Source organism: Hordeum vulgare, chromosome 7H, assembly GCF_904849725.1.
Source record: "Hordeum vulgare subsp. vulgare chromosome 7H, MorexV3_pseudomolecules_assembly, whole genome shotgun sequence".
Classification (NCBI taxonomy): domain Eukaryota; kingdom Viridiplantae; phylum Streptophyta; class Magnoliopsida; order Poales; family Poaceae; genus Hordeum; species Hordeum vulgare.
In genome coordinates, this window is record NC_058524.1 from 607,428,535 (window position 1) to 607,448,098 (window position 19,564).

General features: G+C 38.7%; 1 protein-coding gene across 2 annotated transcripts; it reads left to right on the top strand.

Annotated features, from left to right (window-relative positions):
* The first annotated feature begins 9,681 nt into the window (after nt 1–9,681).
* Nucleotides 9,682–11,307, top strand: LOC123413092 (GDSL esterase/lipase At1g28580-like). Of its 2 annotated transcripts, none has more exons than XM_045106038.1 (3): nt 9,682–9,990; nt 10,068–10,274; nt 10,540–11,307. In XM_045106038.1, exons 1-3 carry the CDS (start codon nt 9,762–9,764, stop codon nt 11,175–11,177), a joined length of 1,074 nt encoding a protein of 357 aa, XP_044961973.1. In that variant the 5' UTR covers nt 9,682–9,761; the 3' UTR covers nt 11,178–11,307. The 2 variants fall into 2 exon arrangements, with proteins under 2 accessions (XP_044961973.1, XP_044961972.1); XM_045106037.1 differs by having other exon boundaries at nt 9,683–9,990; nt 10,062–10,274.
* Nucleotides 11,308–19,564: the final 8,257 nt, after the last annotated feature.

Sequence of the window (19,564 nt, forward strand, 5' to 3'; positions counted from 1 at the left end):
CCTCCTCTGCAATGTGTTCGATGAGAATCCCCTTCTCATCGGCATACCGCTGCCGCTGCCGGCCAGGGGTAACTGGAGACTCTACCACAGAAGCCGCTCGTAGAAATATTGGGACATCGCCGTCAGCCTGCTCAAGGATGTCATCAAGTACGTTGAGATCAAAGTCTGCCCACCAAGAAATCCTCCTCCTGATGAGTTCTATATATGGACTGGTTTCGCCAAAAGCGTCATGACAGACGGTGCAACGAACCTTGTACAGGATGGAAGTTCAGGACCTGGAGCCTTGATTGTGCCACCACATTTCCTTCGTGGAAGGAATGGCGCCTTGACCTCACCATTGACGTTGCTGACATCGCTGTCCAGCCAATCCATTCTGAGCAGCTGCCTAGGCGGCATAACATCAGCGACAACCCCACCCAATCAACATTACTACAACATCTCATCATTGGTTATCCCACCTCGAGCATGGACGATGATGTTGTGTACATGCTTTCTAAGGCCTGCCCACAAGACCAGATGGAAGTGGTGATTGCTATTGATGTGAGGAACAAGACGCTGCAAGGAGTTGCTAAGCTTATTACGGGAAACGATTTCACTTATACACGTAACTGCACCAGTGAAATCTCCAAACATATTGGCACCTATTGATGAAGGTAATTTTGCTATAGTACATACATGCTTTATGTCTGTGTGACTACCCCTGTATGAAATATCTGATTATCGCATATGTTAAGTATTGACTAATCCCCACTGCCACTGGTGAATTTTAAAATAAATAAATATATACCTATTGTTTCTTCGTAAACCTAGTGTATCTATTGGGAAGGTTTCAAATAATAATGGCCTTCAGTAGAGGAGAATGTGAACTACTAGCAATATTTTGCCATTGAACCCTGACACATCTCGATGGCTAATAGAAACAAATGAGAGCCAGTGCATCATGCCACTTTGCAGTTTTATAACTCTGCTCCGCGTTGAAACCGAACCCACACATGATTAAATTTCTTGTTATCGCATTTCCTCAATGGCTTCATAAGTTGTTTATGTTGAATATCCCAAACTTTTTTGTAAGTATTAGTATAAGGGCCAGTTACAATTGCAAATGTTTGTTGTGGGTTTCCCTGGAGTGCTTGAGCTCTCTTTTCCTTTTCCCTTTTTTTCTAGTCAGACTTTTGAACTCGGAAGTATTTCTGTTATCTCGGTATTAATAGAAAGGGCATTAGCCCGGCTAAAAAACTAACAACAAAAAAGGGACTATGAGCAAGCGTAAAGAGAACCTGAACGATGTCGATGAACATCTTGACGACGTTGTCGTTGGGAAGAACGAGCAGCTCTAGCGCCGTTTCGAAGATGCTTGCCTGCAAAGACGAAGGGGGTTGGTGTACTTGTGCACCTCCGACTCACGCCCCCTACACTTCTGGCTGCAGCATATCGCATCCTATCTCCTCTTTGACATCGCCGAGCTCGCTCCTATGTTCCCCAAAGGCGTCGCCATAGTACGCGTCCACCACCTTCTCGGCCACGGTCTCTAGCACATCGGCATGCGTTGGATTGCGGCAGAAATCACCAGCGTGCACTAGCCGCCATTTAGTGCGAACATGACGCTTATACCTAGGTCGACGAGAACATTGTCCTCTTCATCCTGGAGCGTGGCTACTCCTTCCTATGCTCGTCCGCCATCCGTGTGTGTATCTGGTGTCCGGGGCGACGGTTGAAGTTGTGGGGCGTGTGGTGCACGATCCTATTTCCCTTTGAGCTGGAGTATGGTCAGTTAATGTGAATTGTTAAGTGCACATAAAAATGGATTAGGTTAAGGATATTTGTTAGATTATTAGGTCTAATTGTGTGATGGGAATGGGCCCGTGTTTATTTTATGTTACTATATGTTTAGAGAAGATAGTGTTTGCTTTTTTTGACTTAATGTTTGCATTGTTATACATAATAAAGATGTTTATTCGATGGCCGGATTATTAGGCCATAAAAATAAATATGTCTTCTTCAAGGGGGCTCTTTAGCCGGATGATGATTCCGTTGGTTGCGCTATGCGACACGTAGAGAGGGGAGGATCCAGCACGGAGTCATGTAGCGGCGGCCGCCCTAGGTAAAATTTTGGAACCTAGGAGTACCCATGTACTATATTGGCCATCATGGGGGCGAGAGCGATACTCTGTTCTTGTTTTGAGGTATGTACATTTTGCAACTCCAGGAAGATCGGACAGGAAGACGAACATACCATTTTGTTTTATGATTTGGGCTGTCACCTAAGTAACAGAAATTGGCAGTACAGCCCAGTTGAACTTAAGCCAATTGTATCTATACAAAATTGAGCCTTGACGCTCCACCAATTTGCAATGGACGATGGATCCAGAAAATCCATTAAGTCATCAATCACACCTCCACACATGCAGACTTGCTGTCTCGCCGCGGCGCTGGATGTGCAAGGATAAAGTCCACCCGTTCCTGCTCATGGCACCGCCGTCTCGGAAGACATCATTTCCATAACAACACACCCCGCTCGATATTGCAATTAGCAGCCAACAAGGCAGTAATCAGTAGGTTCTTCCACTCTCATTCTCCTCCTAATCTTGCCTTGTTCCAAGGAGTACTTCTACCGTTCCATTGTATCATTCTTTGATTACTTGTCAAATTATCCAAATGGAAGATTTTAGAACTCCAAGTTAGAATTTATATGCATATTCTCTTGTGCTATTTTTTTCTGCCTAGCTACTGATAATTAAACTACTTTGAATAATTAGTTTTGTTGATCATCTTGCCTGATTCCATACTACTTGGTCAAATATTTTGTTGAATGTCTTATTTAATAATTGTACCGTGGCATTGATTTTTTGGTTCCTTTAAAAGTCCGCTCCGGATTACTCCAAATCCTAGATCCGCCACTCCACGTAGATGCTGGGCCCATCTGCTGCTTCCGCTCTCTTATCGTTTATCATGTGGTCTTATCTTCCACTCGTTTCCTTTTGTTTTCCCACATGAGATATAATTCCTATCTCGTTTTAGCTCGTCCTCCTCCTTCCTCGGTTTCTCCACCCATCACCCCTTAGTAAACGCCGCTCCATCATAAGATACGTCATTACTATATTTCAAGTAGTTTTGGTTCGTGTTCCACGGCTGGAAGAACATGCCATGCAATATCCATGTTTGTTATTACAACTGTATTTATTTTGCTCCTTTAATTTTTTTCTGCACCAAGCACCATCTTACATCTACTATAGATGTCGTCTAATTGCAACTTCGTCGGATAATAAGGTTATCCTAACCTGGATACGATAAGACTATGCATGATAGATATTCTCTTGTGTCCGAAAATAAATATATTCATCCAGTGGTTGCATTTCCATTAACATTTTTCTACTGGCATGCTTAATTTGCATCGTGTCTTGTCATTATGTGACATGCCGGTCCATGTGTGGCCAACTCATTAGTTTACGTCACTTTACATTAACAAGGAATTGACCTATTCACCCTCTGTATCATATTGTTTGTCGTGGTTTTAGTTCAAATTTGATAAGTACATACCAATTGATAAATACAAACAAACTAATCTTTATATTGCACTCGAGCATGATAGTGGACACGGTCCTATACTTCAGAAAACTTGTGCAAAGTCAGCATCAAATAGACAATTTTGCATTTACAATGAAGGGGTATGTTTTAGGAGTTGTTTGAATCATTTCCGTAAGATACCCTCGAAGCAAAATTGGTCATGAACCCAGCCTTGCATGTCATTTGGATGAAGACCAAATAATTCGTGCGCCCACACCTCTACAACAGCCCCATACAATTTCGAGCCAACTTTATGGTAAGTCATTGAAAGCGAAATCACGCGCCAGTTATTTATCGAGTCCATGATTGGCAGGCCAGAGCTGTCACTAACCAAACAACCTCTTAATCTAAACCGTTAACTGCTCATGCAGCTGTTCCACGGAGGCCCATCCCTAGCGGGATTTCTTGTTGAGCCACTTGAGATTTCCGACCAGTGATGGGCCTATTTGTACTAGTAGATTGGATCATAGAAAATGCAGTGTATCCTAAAATCCTTACACGCCATTACTATCCTCTTGTGTATCATGTATAAACCACAATACAAAATATTTTGCTGCAATGTGTTTTCCAATATTACATATGGCTATTTTAAATTAGAGAATTATTTTAATAACATTTTAGATTCTACTACTTGATTAAAATCAGGTTTCAATTTCCCTCTTTGGTCTCGCTATTAATTTTCAAGCTCAGAATGGTAGATGCGTCAATGAAAATATAAATGGTGCTAATTTCGTTCAAATTAATTGAAGAGACAATGTGGACTTGAACCAATGCGTTCGTTAGTGGCAAGATGTCTATTCTCAGAGAGACATGTATGCTCAAAGCGACACCCTGAGGCCAATATAAAGGTTCGGCCATTCGCATTCCCGGATACCCGGTTCCACTCATGGTACGAGGACAGTCACATAATTGTTTGGAGCGTAGGAGAAAGTTCACATACTGAGAGGAGAGGACTCAGGTCTACACACAGAACATATATACTGATGGTTGGTTCTCTATCCATTGGATCGAGGAACACATGAAGTGAAGAGGTATAGAGGCGGGAAGACATTGCTAAGGATACTCGATATCGCTGATGTTGAAGATTCCACATAAATTATGGAGATATCAAGGTATGTAATTACAAGATATTAAGCCGTTGAATCCAACCCGTGGAAGTTTCTACACTATTGTTTTTCTACATTTACTTTTAAAAATCATGATATAATTCGGAAAGATAAGTTCCTACCATTACATCGATATGTTCTATCTACACATTAGCCACTAAATTTAATTTGGGACAAAATTTGCAAGTACTTTTAGTCTGGGCCAACATGTTAGTCTAACATGAAATGAGGAATTCACTGGCAAGTATGTGGACGAAGAGTCTTACCCATAGTCCTGAAAATTTGTGAAAAATATGTAAATTTTACTTCAGTGCAACTTTCCATGTTCACCACATTGTTGGCCTTCTAAAACAACACCCTATCACATACCTCTAAAAATCCATCTTTTATTTACTAATTGGAGGCACCTTTCTAGACTTTACGTTAATCCACATCATCAAGATTAATATTGCCATTAGATATTAAATTTAATGGTCAAGATCTACTTAAAGGTTGTGACTTGCTTTTGAAAAATCACCACGTATGTAAGGGATATCCACTCTTAGAAAAAAAGGAGAACCCTGCCTTATCACGTATGTTAAAAAACATGGATCATGTAGCAAAAAAGATTCTTTTATCTCCACGTACTTAAAATGAAAGATCAAACTTGCACCTAAAAATAAGAGTCCTAATCGCACATGCCTTCTCCTTGAAAAAGAGTCCTAAGCATGGAGCCCAAACTAAGAGTCCTAAAGTTGCACGTCTATGTTACCAGAAAGAAGCACGTACCTTTTCCTTGAAAAAATCCCACATACTTATCTTTCTCTAATAATAAAGCAAATACGGTTTCTGGTCGTCCATCTTGAAAACTACCCCTAAAGTTTGCATAAATTACCCATCATGCCACCGGTAAGTAATTAAAAACGTTTCACAAAGCGAAAAATCTTGGACTAGGCCGGCCCATGTAAAAACCTTCTATATTTCACTCTGCATGCTGGGAGAATTTCCAGCACACCATATGGGCCGGCCCATGCACAGGCGCCTGCTTTTAGTTCCCTTTATTTATTTATTTTCAGTTCCGTTTTATTTTTATTTTAAATAATTTAGAACTTCAAATAATCTTTAATATTTTAATAAACTGAAAATTATAAATCAACATATTTAAAAAATTAAAATGTTTGTGACTTCAAAAACTGCTCGGAGTTTTGTGAAAAATGCTCGCATATACAATAAAATGTTTGCAATTTTAGAAAAATGTTTGTACAATAAGAAAGTCCATGCTCTCAAATACAATTCCATGTATTAAAAATTATTAAAGGCATTTAATAAAATGATTTCTAATTCAAAATATGTTAATCCATTTAAAAAATGTTCTAAAATTTTCAAAATAGCTAATGCCTGTTTTGATAGTTTTTTTTTATTTAAAATTTTCCGTTCCATTTTTGTTTATTTATATTTTAAATAATTTAGAATTACAAAAACTTTTGCATTTTCAAAAATAGGAATTTTGAATTAAAATGCTGACGACTTTTTATTTTGAATTAAAAATAGGGTTAAAAAAAAGTGCCGGATTTTTTTTTTTTTTGCAAATTCCAAAACAAGTCCATGAATTTAATAAATATATTACTGGTTTATAAAAATGTTTGTTTATTCTTAAAAACTTCATGCGTTTCAAAAAATGTTTGTGAATTTAAAATAAAATCCTGCAACATAAAAAATTATGTTCGTCTTTTCTTGAATTGGTCGCCAATTCGAAAGAAAATATTTAAACCCGTTCAAAATATAAAAAATATTCACGATTTTTACTAAATGTCTGTAAATTGTAAAAAATGTTCTCAATTTTAAAATTGTTTCCATATTTGTAAAATTGTTCACGAAAGATCTAATGTATGTAGTTAAACATTAATGCTTCTAAGTCTTTGTGACAATATACATGTGTGAATTTTGAAGAATTAACTGTTGGATGGATCGGATTATTATTGTATGTTTGCTAAGAAATGTTTTTGAAATTCAGAATAAATCTTTGAGTTACCAAGATTTTTGACAACCATGATATATATTTTTTGAAAATGTAAAGATTGCTTCAACTTGTGAATAAATTTAAAAGAAGAAACATTTTCTTACATTTGTGCACAAATTTTTTAAATCAAGCGATGATATGTGAACATAATGTGGTCACCATCATTGGAGATTATGTTTTTTTTTCTTCCGTGGCAACGCACGGGTTATTTTACTAGTATACAACCTAAATGTGTTCACAGCCCAAGCTACAAAAAAAATCATACATCCCAATTTGCATGGAAATAAAAACCAATTGATGTCCGCTTAGTAGACAAAAAAATTACACATGCAAGTTATCAACACTGATGTATCAACTAATAAAAACTAATTAAGCCCATGCATGATTAAAAAAATATCATTGTACGAAAAGTAGATCTTGTCAACTAAATAAATTAGGCATGAATATAAAAAAATGCTTATAGACTGCTATGAATGTCATATATCTTGATATGTTAACCATACTATATATTTCCAATAGGATTATATCATGACCGCGTTTATTAATTTTTAAATTTAGGTGTAAAATATTTTTCAAGTATTATGAGATACTCTATTATTTAATATGGTGCTAGATAGATACAACGTCAATTAAGTATAGCATTGTGTTTGTAGGTTAAGAGTGAATACACGAACATTGCCTAATGCATAAGAAGAAATGTATATTATATAATAGTATGAGTACCATTGTAGTTGCGGTGCATATATACACTGGCTGCAAAAAGTAATATAATTTTAAAATATTTGATCCAATACTAAATGGAACACATATCTTTTTTGATATAGCACAGACGCGGACAATCATACATACGCACATACAATCATTTCTATAAACTCACACACGCATAAAAACTAATTAATCCTGTGCATAATTAAAAAAATCATTGTACGAAAGTAGATCTTGCCAACTAAATAAATTAGGCATGAATATAAAAAAAATGCTTATAGACTACTATGAATGTCATATATCTTGATATGTTAACCATACTATATATTTCAAATAGGATTATATCATGACCGCGTTCATTAATTTTAAAATTTTAGGTGTAAAATATTTTCAAGTATTATGAGATACTCTATTATTTAATATGGTGCTAGACAGATACATCGTCAATTAAGTATAGCATTGTGTTTGTAGGTTAAGAGTGAAGACACGAACATTGCCTAATGCATAAGAAGAAATGTATATATATTATATAATAGTATGAGTACCATTGTAGTTGGGGTGCATATATACACTGGCCGCAACAAAGTAATATAATTTTAAATTATTTGATCCAATACTAAATGGAACACATATCTTTTTTGATATAGCACAGACGCGGACACTCATACATACGCATATACAATCATTTCTATAAACTCACACACGCATATCCTACACCTATGAGCACCTACAATAGACTAGGCCAACATATCATATTGAGATTAACAAAGTTGCCATAGATGCCTTCGTAGTCGATGAGAACATCTCCTTCCAACAAACGCATATTGCGAGAAGTCCTGAAATAAATCCAAGAAAAATGTGAGCACTGGTGTCAGGCCTAGCAATTGAACTCTGGTGGGCTTGGGATACCATTGTGCACCTAATCATCTAGCCTCGGGTTGGTTAGCAAATGGAACACATATCGACTTAAATATTAGGCACTAGAATTATCTTTAAAAATACCACGTACATATTCTAATAATTTTATATATGTAAATAATTGATATATACATCATCCTTGGAAAAATTAAACTTCCCATGCAGCACATGCCTCTCATACGTCGAATTTGTTGAGCGGTATGTGTTTACTATATATTTATCCTAACTTTTGTTGAGTTGTGTTATATGTGCTACAATGTGGATTAAATAAATCACGAAGATGTATATCTTGCCATATAGTCCAGTTTAATTCATACTCTCTTCATCCCTTAGTAGGTGTTGTCAAAGCAACAAAGAGGTGCATGTTGCTACTATTACGTGAAGGCTTCATTTAGACCAGTGATGACAGTTTGCGCAACATACATGAGAAATCAGATGCACACTCTTCCCTATAATGAAGTTTACAATACGTGTTTTTATTTTCTGATATATCATTGTTAGAATAACTTAGTGTCTATCCAAATGTAGCATATTTGAAATTTAAACACTTGCAATATAGATAATAATATAAATTTATTAGCAAATACGTATAACTATAGAGGCTAGGCCGTGCAGGTGCACGGCGGGCGACTAGTTGGATCTAATCAGAGGGGGGCATCAATTTCTCGATCATCAAGTGTGGCGTAACTTGTATACAAATGCACTATTTCTCGAAGATAAGATTTGATTGATTATGCCATTAATTCATCCACTCTATATGGCAAAACTAAAATGTATTTGTCCTTTTAAGTTTGTCGACGATGTATAAAATCATCATTAATTGATTAAATATTGAGGTTTTACTTCAATATTCACAAATTAATATACTCGTATAAAGTTTTTACAAGATGTATATTCAATTTATCTCAATATACTCATTAAATGTGGAAAATATTACAAACATTTCCTCAATTAATCCTGTTCTCAGCGTCATCTGTGAACTTACAAGGACAAACACGTTCTGAATACTGACTATATATCATACATGCACAATTGCACATATATAGTGCATGAATTAATGCCATGAAAGCAAAATCTTGTATCTCATAGATACTACATTCGTATATATAGAAGAGAATTTTTTTCTATCTTCAGAAAGCAAACAAATTTAATTGCAGGGAAATATTGTGGTGGAGTAAGATAAGACACCTTTTTTGTGAAAGAATGTCAAACCAATTTAATTGCAGAAAGACTTCATTTGTAACTGATTGATATTTTAATTGTCTTCATAATGCACCAACCATTTAATTCCATGGAAATATTGCGGATTGTAATGTATATCCCACTAAAAATATATTAGTGATGTCCATACATCTTTATACACGCTCGTGCACATAATGTTCTATAAAAGGGAAGCAATGGAACCCATCTTGAATACAAAACAAAAAGTAGATCTGCAACACTTCTATTCTTAAGCCGCGAAATCTAAAATGGGGAGTATCGTTTCCATGGCTCTCCTCTTCGTCTTTGGAGTCCTGTTGCCTAACGCCGATCTCGGGTCATGTGGCTGCTTTAAGCGCATCTTCGCCTTCGGCGACTCCATTATCGACACCGGCAACTTTCGTTCAGGTTCGATGTGGAAGCCCCCTTATGGAGGAACCTACTTCCACCATCCCATGGGCCGCTGCTCCGACGGGCGACTCATTGTGGACTTCTACGGTAAGTGCACGTACACACACGCAACTGTAGTTCACTCGTGCTCGATTTTCTGAATTTGGTACATGTGTCAACGCAAGCGTTGGGCCTGCCACTCCTGCCGCCGAGTGGGCCCGAGGAGAAGACGGGGCAATTCCCCACCGGTGCCAACTTCGCCGTGTCAGGCTCTGTTGCCCTGTGCCCCGACTACTACAGTAAAAGGTATAACTTCAATATGGGGCACGTTTGCCTCGAATGGCAGCTCGGTTCCTTCAAGGCAGTGCTCGCACGGATAGCTCCTGGAAAAGGTATGCACTCATGCAACAAAATATATGTGCATGGATGCATGCATCGTCTTTACCACATACTTCCTCCTTTACTAAATATAAATTAGAGGTTCCATTAAAAGACTACATATTGATGAATAGAGACATATTTTAGAGTGCAGATTTACTCATTTTGCTCCGTATGTAGTCCCCTAATGAAATCATTAAAAAGACATATTTTGAAATGGAGGGAGTATTACATTCTTCTTGTATTAATCAGCTAATTCCTTTATGTGTGTGTGATCAGCTGCCACCAAGAGTCTCCTTAGAGAGTCCCTCATCGTCTTTGGCGAGATCGGCGGCAACGACTATAACTTCTGGTTCTACGATCGTGATCGCAGCCGTGACACACCGTATGAGTTCATGCCGGATGTGATCTCCCGCATTGGCTCCGGCGTCCAAGAGGTGATCAACCTCGGCGCCAAGACGATCCTTGTTCCGGGAAACTTCCCCATCGGGTGCGTCCCGGTTTACCTCAGTGGGCACAAGACTAACATGTCCGCGGACTATGACCAGTTCGGCTGCCTCAAGTGGTACAACGAGTTCTCTCAGAAGCACAACCAACTATTGAAGAAGGAGGTTGGCCGGCTCAAATCTCGCAACCCTGGCGTGAAGATCATCTACGCCGACTACTATGGCGCCGCCATGGAGTTTGTCAGGAACCCCAAGAGGAATGGCATCAATGACCCCCTGGTGGCGTGTTGTGGTGGCAACGGCCCCTATGGCACCGGCCATGATTGCGACCTCAATGCGAAGGTTTGCCGCGACCCATCCAGGTTCGCCAACTGGGACCAGGTTCACATGACAGAGAAGGCCTACAGTGTCATCGCCCATGGGGTGCTCAACGGCCCGTATGCGGACATCCCGTTGCTCCACGCTTGCTAGGAGAATTTCCTTTGAGACCTGAAGAAATGTTGCTGCTACCAAGATCTGTTACGCGCACTTCTTGGAATATTTATTATTGTATCGCCATAAGAATTGGTCATGAATGAAATGGTTGGGTCTGTCACATGAATACGTTCGTACTAGAGGGTAGAATGCGCTTCACTGAAATGTTTTGCACTTGTTAAGAAGTCTTTTTTTCCTTACTGGGCTGCTCGTTTCAACTTTGTCTATCTTGGATTGGGCTTTAGTTGCCTTGGAGTTGGAGGTGTTTATCATTGGCTGTTAGCAACCTGGTCAGTCAGTGCAGGCAGTGGACGTGTCAAACAACACAGACAATGACGTACGCACATGATTGAAATAACGGATGTAAAACATGCATAGGAAAAGGATGACGTAGAGGATGCTGCAGAAAGAAAGAACAGAAACCATCAGAGAAATATATGAAATATTTTGTCATGATCGATTGGAAAAAGGGCACCCGCTTATAGCTTTGTCACTCACTCATTTGGTCTTTCTTGTTGCAGATAATAATATAACCGTACACACATAGTCCAGTGGCTGTCAGCCCCTGCCAAATGTAAATTGCTATCATGTTTTTTATGTTTTTGTGCTGGAAACGAAAATACTTCCTCATTTCAGAAATACGTGTTGCCATCTGAGATTTTCATTATCCAGTGTAAACTTTAACTAACACAATATGTTATCAAAGTAACAAAAGTGGCATATATAGTATAACATTTTTCCACGATTAATATGATGATCATAAAAAGATTAATATAATGATCATAGAGTCAAATCTATTATTGGCGATAGTAGTGCTAATATAGTAGGTGAAAACTACATCGTATTGTTACTTTTAGGGGAAAACGACAAGTTGTGTCTTAGCAACAACCAAACAAAAGGCCGTTGGGCAAATCGATTTTTGTTCACTCGGAGCAACGTAATATTAGTGAAACTGCAAATGAAGAAGATAGTGTTATATTTTGTAAAATTGGTAAACAGATTAACCTGGGGCTTGAGAGATTTGGGGCACACAAGATTCATATAAATAAAGTTCAAATTCGAGAGAAAAGAAGTATGGCAGCCACTCAATTGTTAATCTTAATTCCTACTTTGGGCTTAAATTGGGGCTTTATTACCATCATCAATTATGAACACTCGCTTAAAAGGGAAGAACCCTTGCAGCAGGATCAGTCATCCAGATCATATAAGATGAGAGAGAGAGAAAGAGAAAGAGAGTGCGAGAGTGACTAGGCGGGTGGCCGGGAAATCAGGTGCAAACTACTCCTACATCTAGCAGTCATCTACTCCTACATTCGTCCACATCGGGTGCAAACTCTAGCAGCCAAGATGAGTGCTAAGCGCATGTGTGAGGCTGACGACCGACAGGAGCGTGCAAGGATGTGGTCATGTACTCGCGTTTTTGACAACCGACAGAAGCAAGCACCGCCACAGGAAGGGGGCGAACAGAATAAGAAAAGGGCTAGCAAAGAAGAAGGAGAGATCTAATTTGTTTTGAATTTTAGTGTCATTGTTTCAGAAAAAGGTTGACATTCTTAGGCTCGTGCAGGGCCTACTAGTTGCTATGGTCCAATAAGTCATCCAGGTAGGTGCAATATTACATCATGGCCTAGAAACGCTTCACCATGATTTCCTCGGAATCTAGTGCGTCTGGAGGACAACGTGTATACGGTTGACTTCCTAAGGAAGGAACGCTCATGTGTCCCGGTTCCAGAGGCCCATTAGCCCCGGTTTTGGAACCGGGGCTAAAGGGTCGGGACTAATGCCCATAACCTTTAGTCCCGGTTCCCTTACTAATCGCGATTGAAGGGTCTTCACGTGGCCTCTGCGGGTAGCCCGGGCACGAGGTTCTTTAGTCCCGATTGGTCACACCAACCGGGACAACATGGCATCCACGCGTCAGCATCTGGCCGGAGTTGGGGTTTTGGTTTTTTTTTGAATCGGGGTGGGTTTGGATGGGGTTGTGGAGCGTTAATTTAGTGGTTTTATATTGTGTTAGCTAGCTAATAGAGAGAAGTATCCTCTCTTTCTCCATGCTTGGTCGAACAACAAGTTTTCGTATATCTATCCGATGCTATTACATATATATAATATAACATCTTTTACAATTAATCCAAAACATTATCTAATTAAGATCCAATGACAAATCCACATGCCAGCCTCCGTCTTTAGGTATGACGTGGTCAAGAAAGAATTCCGCCAATTCCTATTGAATTGCTCGTATGCGATCATATGGTAGGAATTCATCCCGCATCTGCGTGATCTAATTTAAAGAAGGGGGGGGGGTCAATATATGCATATATATGAATAAAACTCAACACAATTGTGAATATTATTTACGTACTTGAAATTGGTTCTCAGAGAAGACCCACTCAGAGGTTGAGTGGCGAATGAACTCGCATACGTAGTATGCTTATAAAACAGTGTCTTGTTTTTGGTACATACACTTTACAAGAATAGAGTTCAATCAAATTGATAAACAAACATGGTAATGATATATTGATGAAAATTTGAATCAAATAGAAATGCGCGGAACTAGCTAGTACTACTTAATTTGGGGTGTGTAAATCACAACTCTTTGTATAGACCGGGAACCTTATTGGCGAACTTCATCCAAACCCTGCTAGGCAAAGAAAATGATTACTTGATATCAGGAAATTAACGAAAGTTTCATGCCGATATGGTCTCGGTATATTGACTGACTTACTTCTTGAGCATTGCAGTTATGTCCTCATAATCCTCTTCGGCTTTACGTCTCGAGTCTAAGACATTTACTAATGCCCTGCCAACGTCAATGGATAACAGAATAAAGTGGTCTCTGCGCACGCATATATAAGTCATCAATTACATTACTTAATTAACCTGGAGTAAGCGAAACCGAGTTTACAGAGAAGACAACAACACTCACTTGAAGTTGTAAGGAAAGATTATTTCCCTTTTTTGATGTATAAGGAACGAGTTTAGCAAGTTCTCCTCGGTCTCTTTGATTGAGTTCCGTATCGTCAATTCATTTACGACATCTGGGCTAATGAACCCAACGTCGACGATTTCCTACTTTTTTTAATTCGACGATCTTCAACCTGCATAATATATATAGTGAGGATAATTACACTAGTAGAAAACGGGCCTTTGGCCTGGACCATTTAGTCCCGGCCTGCCTCTGGGCCGGGACTAAAGGCCCGGCCACGTCGCCCCAATTCTCAATGCCTCCCTCGAGGCTTTAGTCCCGGCCCGTAAGGATCCTTTAGTCCCGGTTCGTGTCCCAAACCGGGACTAAAGGGCTACGCGGCGGGCAGTGGTGGTGGCAACCGTTCGTATCCCCCTTTAGTCCCGGTTGGTGGCTCAACCCGGGACTAAAGGCCTAACACGTGGCCTGCCGTGGTTGTGGCGACGGTTGGTATACTTCTTTAGTCCCGGTTGGTGGCTCAACCCGGGACTAAAAGCCTAACACGTGGCCTGCCGTAGTGGTGGCAACCGTTTGGTATACCTCTTTAGTCCCGGTTGGTGGCTCAACCCGGGATTAAAGGCCGAAATAGTTTGCATCCCGCGTCGTTTCGGGCGATGAAAAGCACGAACCGAAGCATACAGTCGCCATTTCTCTGTTCTTCTTCTCTCGCGCGTCGCCCTCTCTATTTTTCTCCTCTCTTCTTCCCTTCTCTTCTTCCACCATGCCAACTAGCTTTCATGAGGTGGTCGCGCATGGCACGACGAAGCTCCGTGTCGTGTACACGAACCTGAGCAGGGAGGTGCCGTTTTTTCCTTCAACAGTTGAAGGAACGATGGTTTGACCACACAGCGGATCATGAGAAGTTCTTCGGGCTTGATCTGGAGTACACGGCCGATCAACGCGGTGTTGCCGTCATCCAAATATGCTTCGCAAGCCATGTCTTGATCTTCCAATGGGCGAGGTAAGTTTTGAGGCTTTCTTTGATCCAAGATAATGACATTGTATAACTTTATTTGTTTCAATCATAGTTGGTTCCCTTCAAATAGTTGTAGTGAAATAATTTTGATTAGTTGAAGGCGAGCACAATCTAATTGGAATAGTGTTCCATAATCTGAAAAATCGTATTAGAATCAACTAGTGTGTAATATGTTCCATTGGAATCATAGTTGGTTCCCTTCAAATAGTTGTAGTGAAACAATTTTGATTACTTGAAGGGGAGCACAATCTAATTGGAATAGTTTTCCATGATCTGAAAAATCGTATTAGAATCAACTAGTGTTTAATATGTTCCATTGGAATCATAGTTGGTTCCCTTCAAATAGTTGTAGTGAAACAATTTTGATTAGTTGAAGGGGAACACAATCTGATTGGAATAGTGTTCCATAATCTGAAAAATCTATTAGAATGAACTAGTGTTTAATATGTTCCATTGGAATCATAGTTGGTTCGCTTCAAATATTTATAGTGAAACAATTTTGATTAGTTGAAGGGAACACAATCTGATTGGAATAGTGTTCCATAATCTGAAAAATCTGATTGGTTCAATATGTTCCATTGAAATCATAGTTGTAGTGATACAATTTTATGCGGTGTTCTTTGATCCAAGGTTCAATATGTTCCATTGAAATCATAGTTGTAGTGAAAATTGCATATAGCTAGTGATCTCTCTAGGTTCCATTGGATAGCTATAGTGATCTCTCTAGGTTCCATTGCATATGTTCTATTTGAATCCTAAAGATAAGTTTCTCTTTAGTTGTAGTGAAACATGTTTCCTTATTGCAACAGTATGTAACATTTGTTCCATTTTAATTTGTTTCTGTTGCAGGAGTGACAAGCATTGTCCAGGACTCATGGAGTTCCTTTGCAGCGGCGTCACTTTTGCTTCCGTTGACATAAGGAACGACAAGCTGAAGATGAGGCACAACTTCGGTATTGAGATACCAGCTGGTTGCCTCGTTGATCTCCAAACGATATTCAGGCTTCGACATGACAGGACTTCGATGGCTCCTATGGTAGTTGCCTTGATCAACGAGTCATATGGTGATATGAAGACCAGTTTCCCAAAGTATCAGCACAAACTTTGGGAGAAGGGCCCACTTGATGATATCAACATTCAGTATGCAGCAAAAGATGCATACGTTTCATACGAGTTGTACCGCAAGATTCGAGTCGTCAACTATGGTCAGCGTCACCTCGAGGAACGTGGACATTCTGATTTAGATGATTCAGACGAGTAGTGTTCTGAACGTCGAACACTTGTATATATATCTATGGTAGCTATTATTATGTACTGTTTGGGCTAGTATCATGTACTTCTTGGACCAATTTATATATGTCTAGTTTCTGTTTGTGCCATTATAGTTTCCAAATTTGAATGGTTTAGCCCTTTCTAACTTCATTTGCTACATTTGAATGGTTTAGCCCTTTCTAACTTCATGGTATCATGCATTTAGACCAAATATATATATACAAAAAGTCTTCAGTTCAAATAAGTTCAAAAAATGAAATCCCTTTTGTAACAGATCTGTTTTTGATTAAAACAATCATTTAAAAATGAAAGACCATTAGTCCCACATGGCGTGCAGCGGAACCACGTGGCGTGCCGCGGAACCACTTTTGTTGTGGGGGTCACTTCTCCTTCTTCTCCTTGTGCTAGATATTGGTTATGCACTAGGGGAAGTAGGAGTAGCGACCATTATCGACGGTTGAAAAATCAGGTGAGCTAGTGTCCACCATATATGAGAGAAGAAGAAATCCCTTTGTGATGTGCCTTTGAATGGTGCATTTTGAACACACAAAAAGTATGGAGTTCAAATAAGTTAAAAAAAATGAAATCCCTTTGTAAGAGATGAGTTCTCGTTCGAAACCCTGCTACTTCGAGAGAGATTGTCAGTTTTGTACACGAACTGCATCCAGTTTTTGTCGTAGCCCTCTCAACTTTTTAACACATGCTATGTGGGTGAAATGATTATAGCATGCCAACTTTCAACATTTTCAGAGTTCATTTGTAGTGCTTTTCAATTTCAGGGTCAACTAGCTCAAAAAAAAATAAGTAAATGCACGAAATATACCAAATGAAGTCAGAAATTGTTGAAATTTTGCACATGCCTTTGAATGGTGCATTTTGAACACACAAAGTATGGAGTTCAAATAAGTTTTTAAAAAATGAAATCCCTTTGTAAGAGATGAGTTCTCGTTCGAAACCCTCCTACTTCGAGAGAGATTGTCAGTTTTGTACACGAACTGCATCCAGTTTTTGTCGTAGCCCTCTCAACTTTTTAACCCATGCTATGTGGGTGAAATTATGATAGCATGCCAACTTTCAACATTTTCAGAGTTCATTTGTAGTGCTTTTCAGTTTCAGGGTCAACTAGCTCAAAAAAAATAAGTAAATGCACGAAATATACCAAATGAAGTCAGAAATTGTTGAAATTTTGTGATGTGCCTTTGAATGGTGCATTTTGAACAGACAAAAAGTATGGAGTTCAAATAAGTTTAAAAAAATGAAATCCCTTTGTAAGAGATGAGTTCTCGTTCGAAACCCTACTACTTCGAGAGAGATTGTCAGTTTTGTACACGAACTGCATCCAGTTTTTGTCGTAGCCCTCTCAACTTTTTAACACAAGCTATGTGGGTTAAATGATGATAGCATGCCAACTTTCAACATTTTCAGAGTTCATTTGTAGTGCTTTTCAATTTCAGGGTCAACTAGCTCAAAAAAATTAAGTAAATGCACAAAATATACCAAATGAAGTCAGAAATTGTTGAAATTTTGTGATGTGCCTTTGAATGGTGCATTTTGAACACACAAAAATTATGGAGTTCAAATAAGTTTTTAAAAAATGAAATCCCTTTGTAGGAGATGAGTTCTCGTTCGAAACCCTCCTACTTCGAGAGAGATTGTCAGTTTTGTACACGAACTGCATTCAGTTTTTGTCATAGCCCTCTCAACTTTTTAACACATGCTATGTGGGTGAAATGATGATAGCATGCCAACTTTGAACATTTTCAGAGTTCATTTGTAGTGCTTTTCAATTTCAGGGTCAACTAGCTCAAAAAAAAATAAGTAAATGCACGAAATATACCAAATGAAGTCAGAAATTGTTGAAATTTTATGATGTGCCTTTGAATGGTGCTTTTTGAACACACAAAAAGTATGGAGTTCAAATAAGTTTAAAAAAAATGAAATCCCTTTGTAAGAGATGAGTTCTCGTTCGAAACCCTACTACTTCGAGAGAGATTGTCAGTTTTGTACACGAACTGCATCCAGTTTTTGTCGTAGCCCTCTCAACTTTTTAACACATGCTATGTGGGTGAAATTATGATAGCATGCCAACTTTCAACATTTTCGGAGTTCATTTGTAGTGCTTTTCAATTTCAGGGTCAACTAGCTCAAAAAATAAATAAGTAAATGCACGAAATATACCAAATGAAGTCAGAAATTGTTGAAATTGTGTGATGTGCCTTTGAATGGTGAATTTTGAACACACAAAAAGTATGGAGTTCAAATAAGTTTTAAAAAAATGAAATCCCATTGTAAGAGATGAATTCTCGTTCGAAACCCTACTACTTCGAGAGAGATTGTCAGTTTTGTACACGAACTGCATCCAGTTTTTGTCGTAGCCCTCTCAAATTTTTAACACATGCTATGTGGGTGTAATGATGATAGCATGCCAACTTTCAACATTTTCAGAGTTCATTTGTAGTGCTTTTCAATTTCAGAGTCAACTAGCTCAAAAAAAAAAGTAAATGCACGAAATATACCAAATGAAGTCAGAAATTGTTGAAATTTTGTCACGTGTCTTTGAATGGTGCATTTTGAACACACAAAAAGTATGGAGTTCAAATAAGTTTTAAAAAATGAAATCCCTTTGTAAGAGATGAGTTCTCGTTCGAAACCGTGCTACTTCGAGAGAGATTGTTAGTTTTGTACACGAACTGCATCCAGTTTTTGTGGTAGCCCTCTCAACATTTTAACACATGCTATGTGGGTGAAATGATGATAGCATGCCAACTTTCAACATTTTCAGAGTTCATTTGTAGTGCTTTTCAATTTCAGGGTCAACTAGCTCAAAAAAAGTAAATGCACGAAATATACCAAATGAAGTCAGAAATTGTTGAAATTTTGTGATGTGCCTTTGAATGGTTCATTTTGAACACACAAAAAGTATGGAGTTCAAATAAGTTTTAAAAAAATGAAATCCCTTTGTAAGAGATGAGTTCTCGTTCGAAACCCTGCTACTTCGAGAGAGATTGTCACTTTTGTACACGAACTGCATCCAGTTTTTGTCGTAGCCCTCTCAAATTTTTAACACATGCTATGTGGGTGAAATGATGATAGCATGCCAAATTTCAACATTTTCAGAGTTCATTTGTAGTGCTTTTCAATTTCAGGGTCAACTAGCTCAAAAAACAAATA

Coding starts and splice junctions, on each gene's coding strand:
- LOC123413092 (XM_045106037.1), top strand. CDS start 9,762: ATGGGGAGTATCGTTTCCATGGCTCTCCTCTTCGTCTTTGGAGTCCTG. Junction 9,991..10,061: donor ACTCATTGTGGACTTCTACG/GTAAGTGCACGT, acceptor TACATGTGTCAA/CGCAAGCGTTGGGCCTGCCA. Junction 10,275..10,539: donor ACGGATAGCTCCTGGAAAAG/GTATGCACTCAT, acceptor GTGTGTGATCAG/CTGCCACCAAGAGTCTCCTT.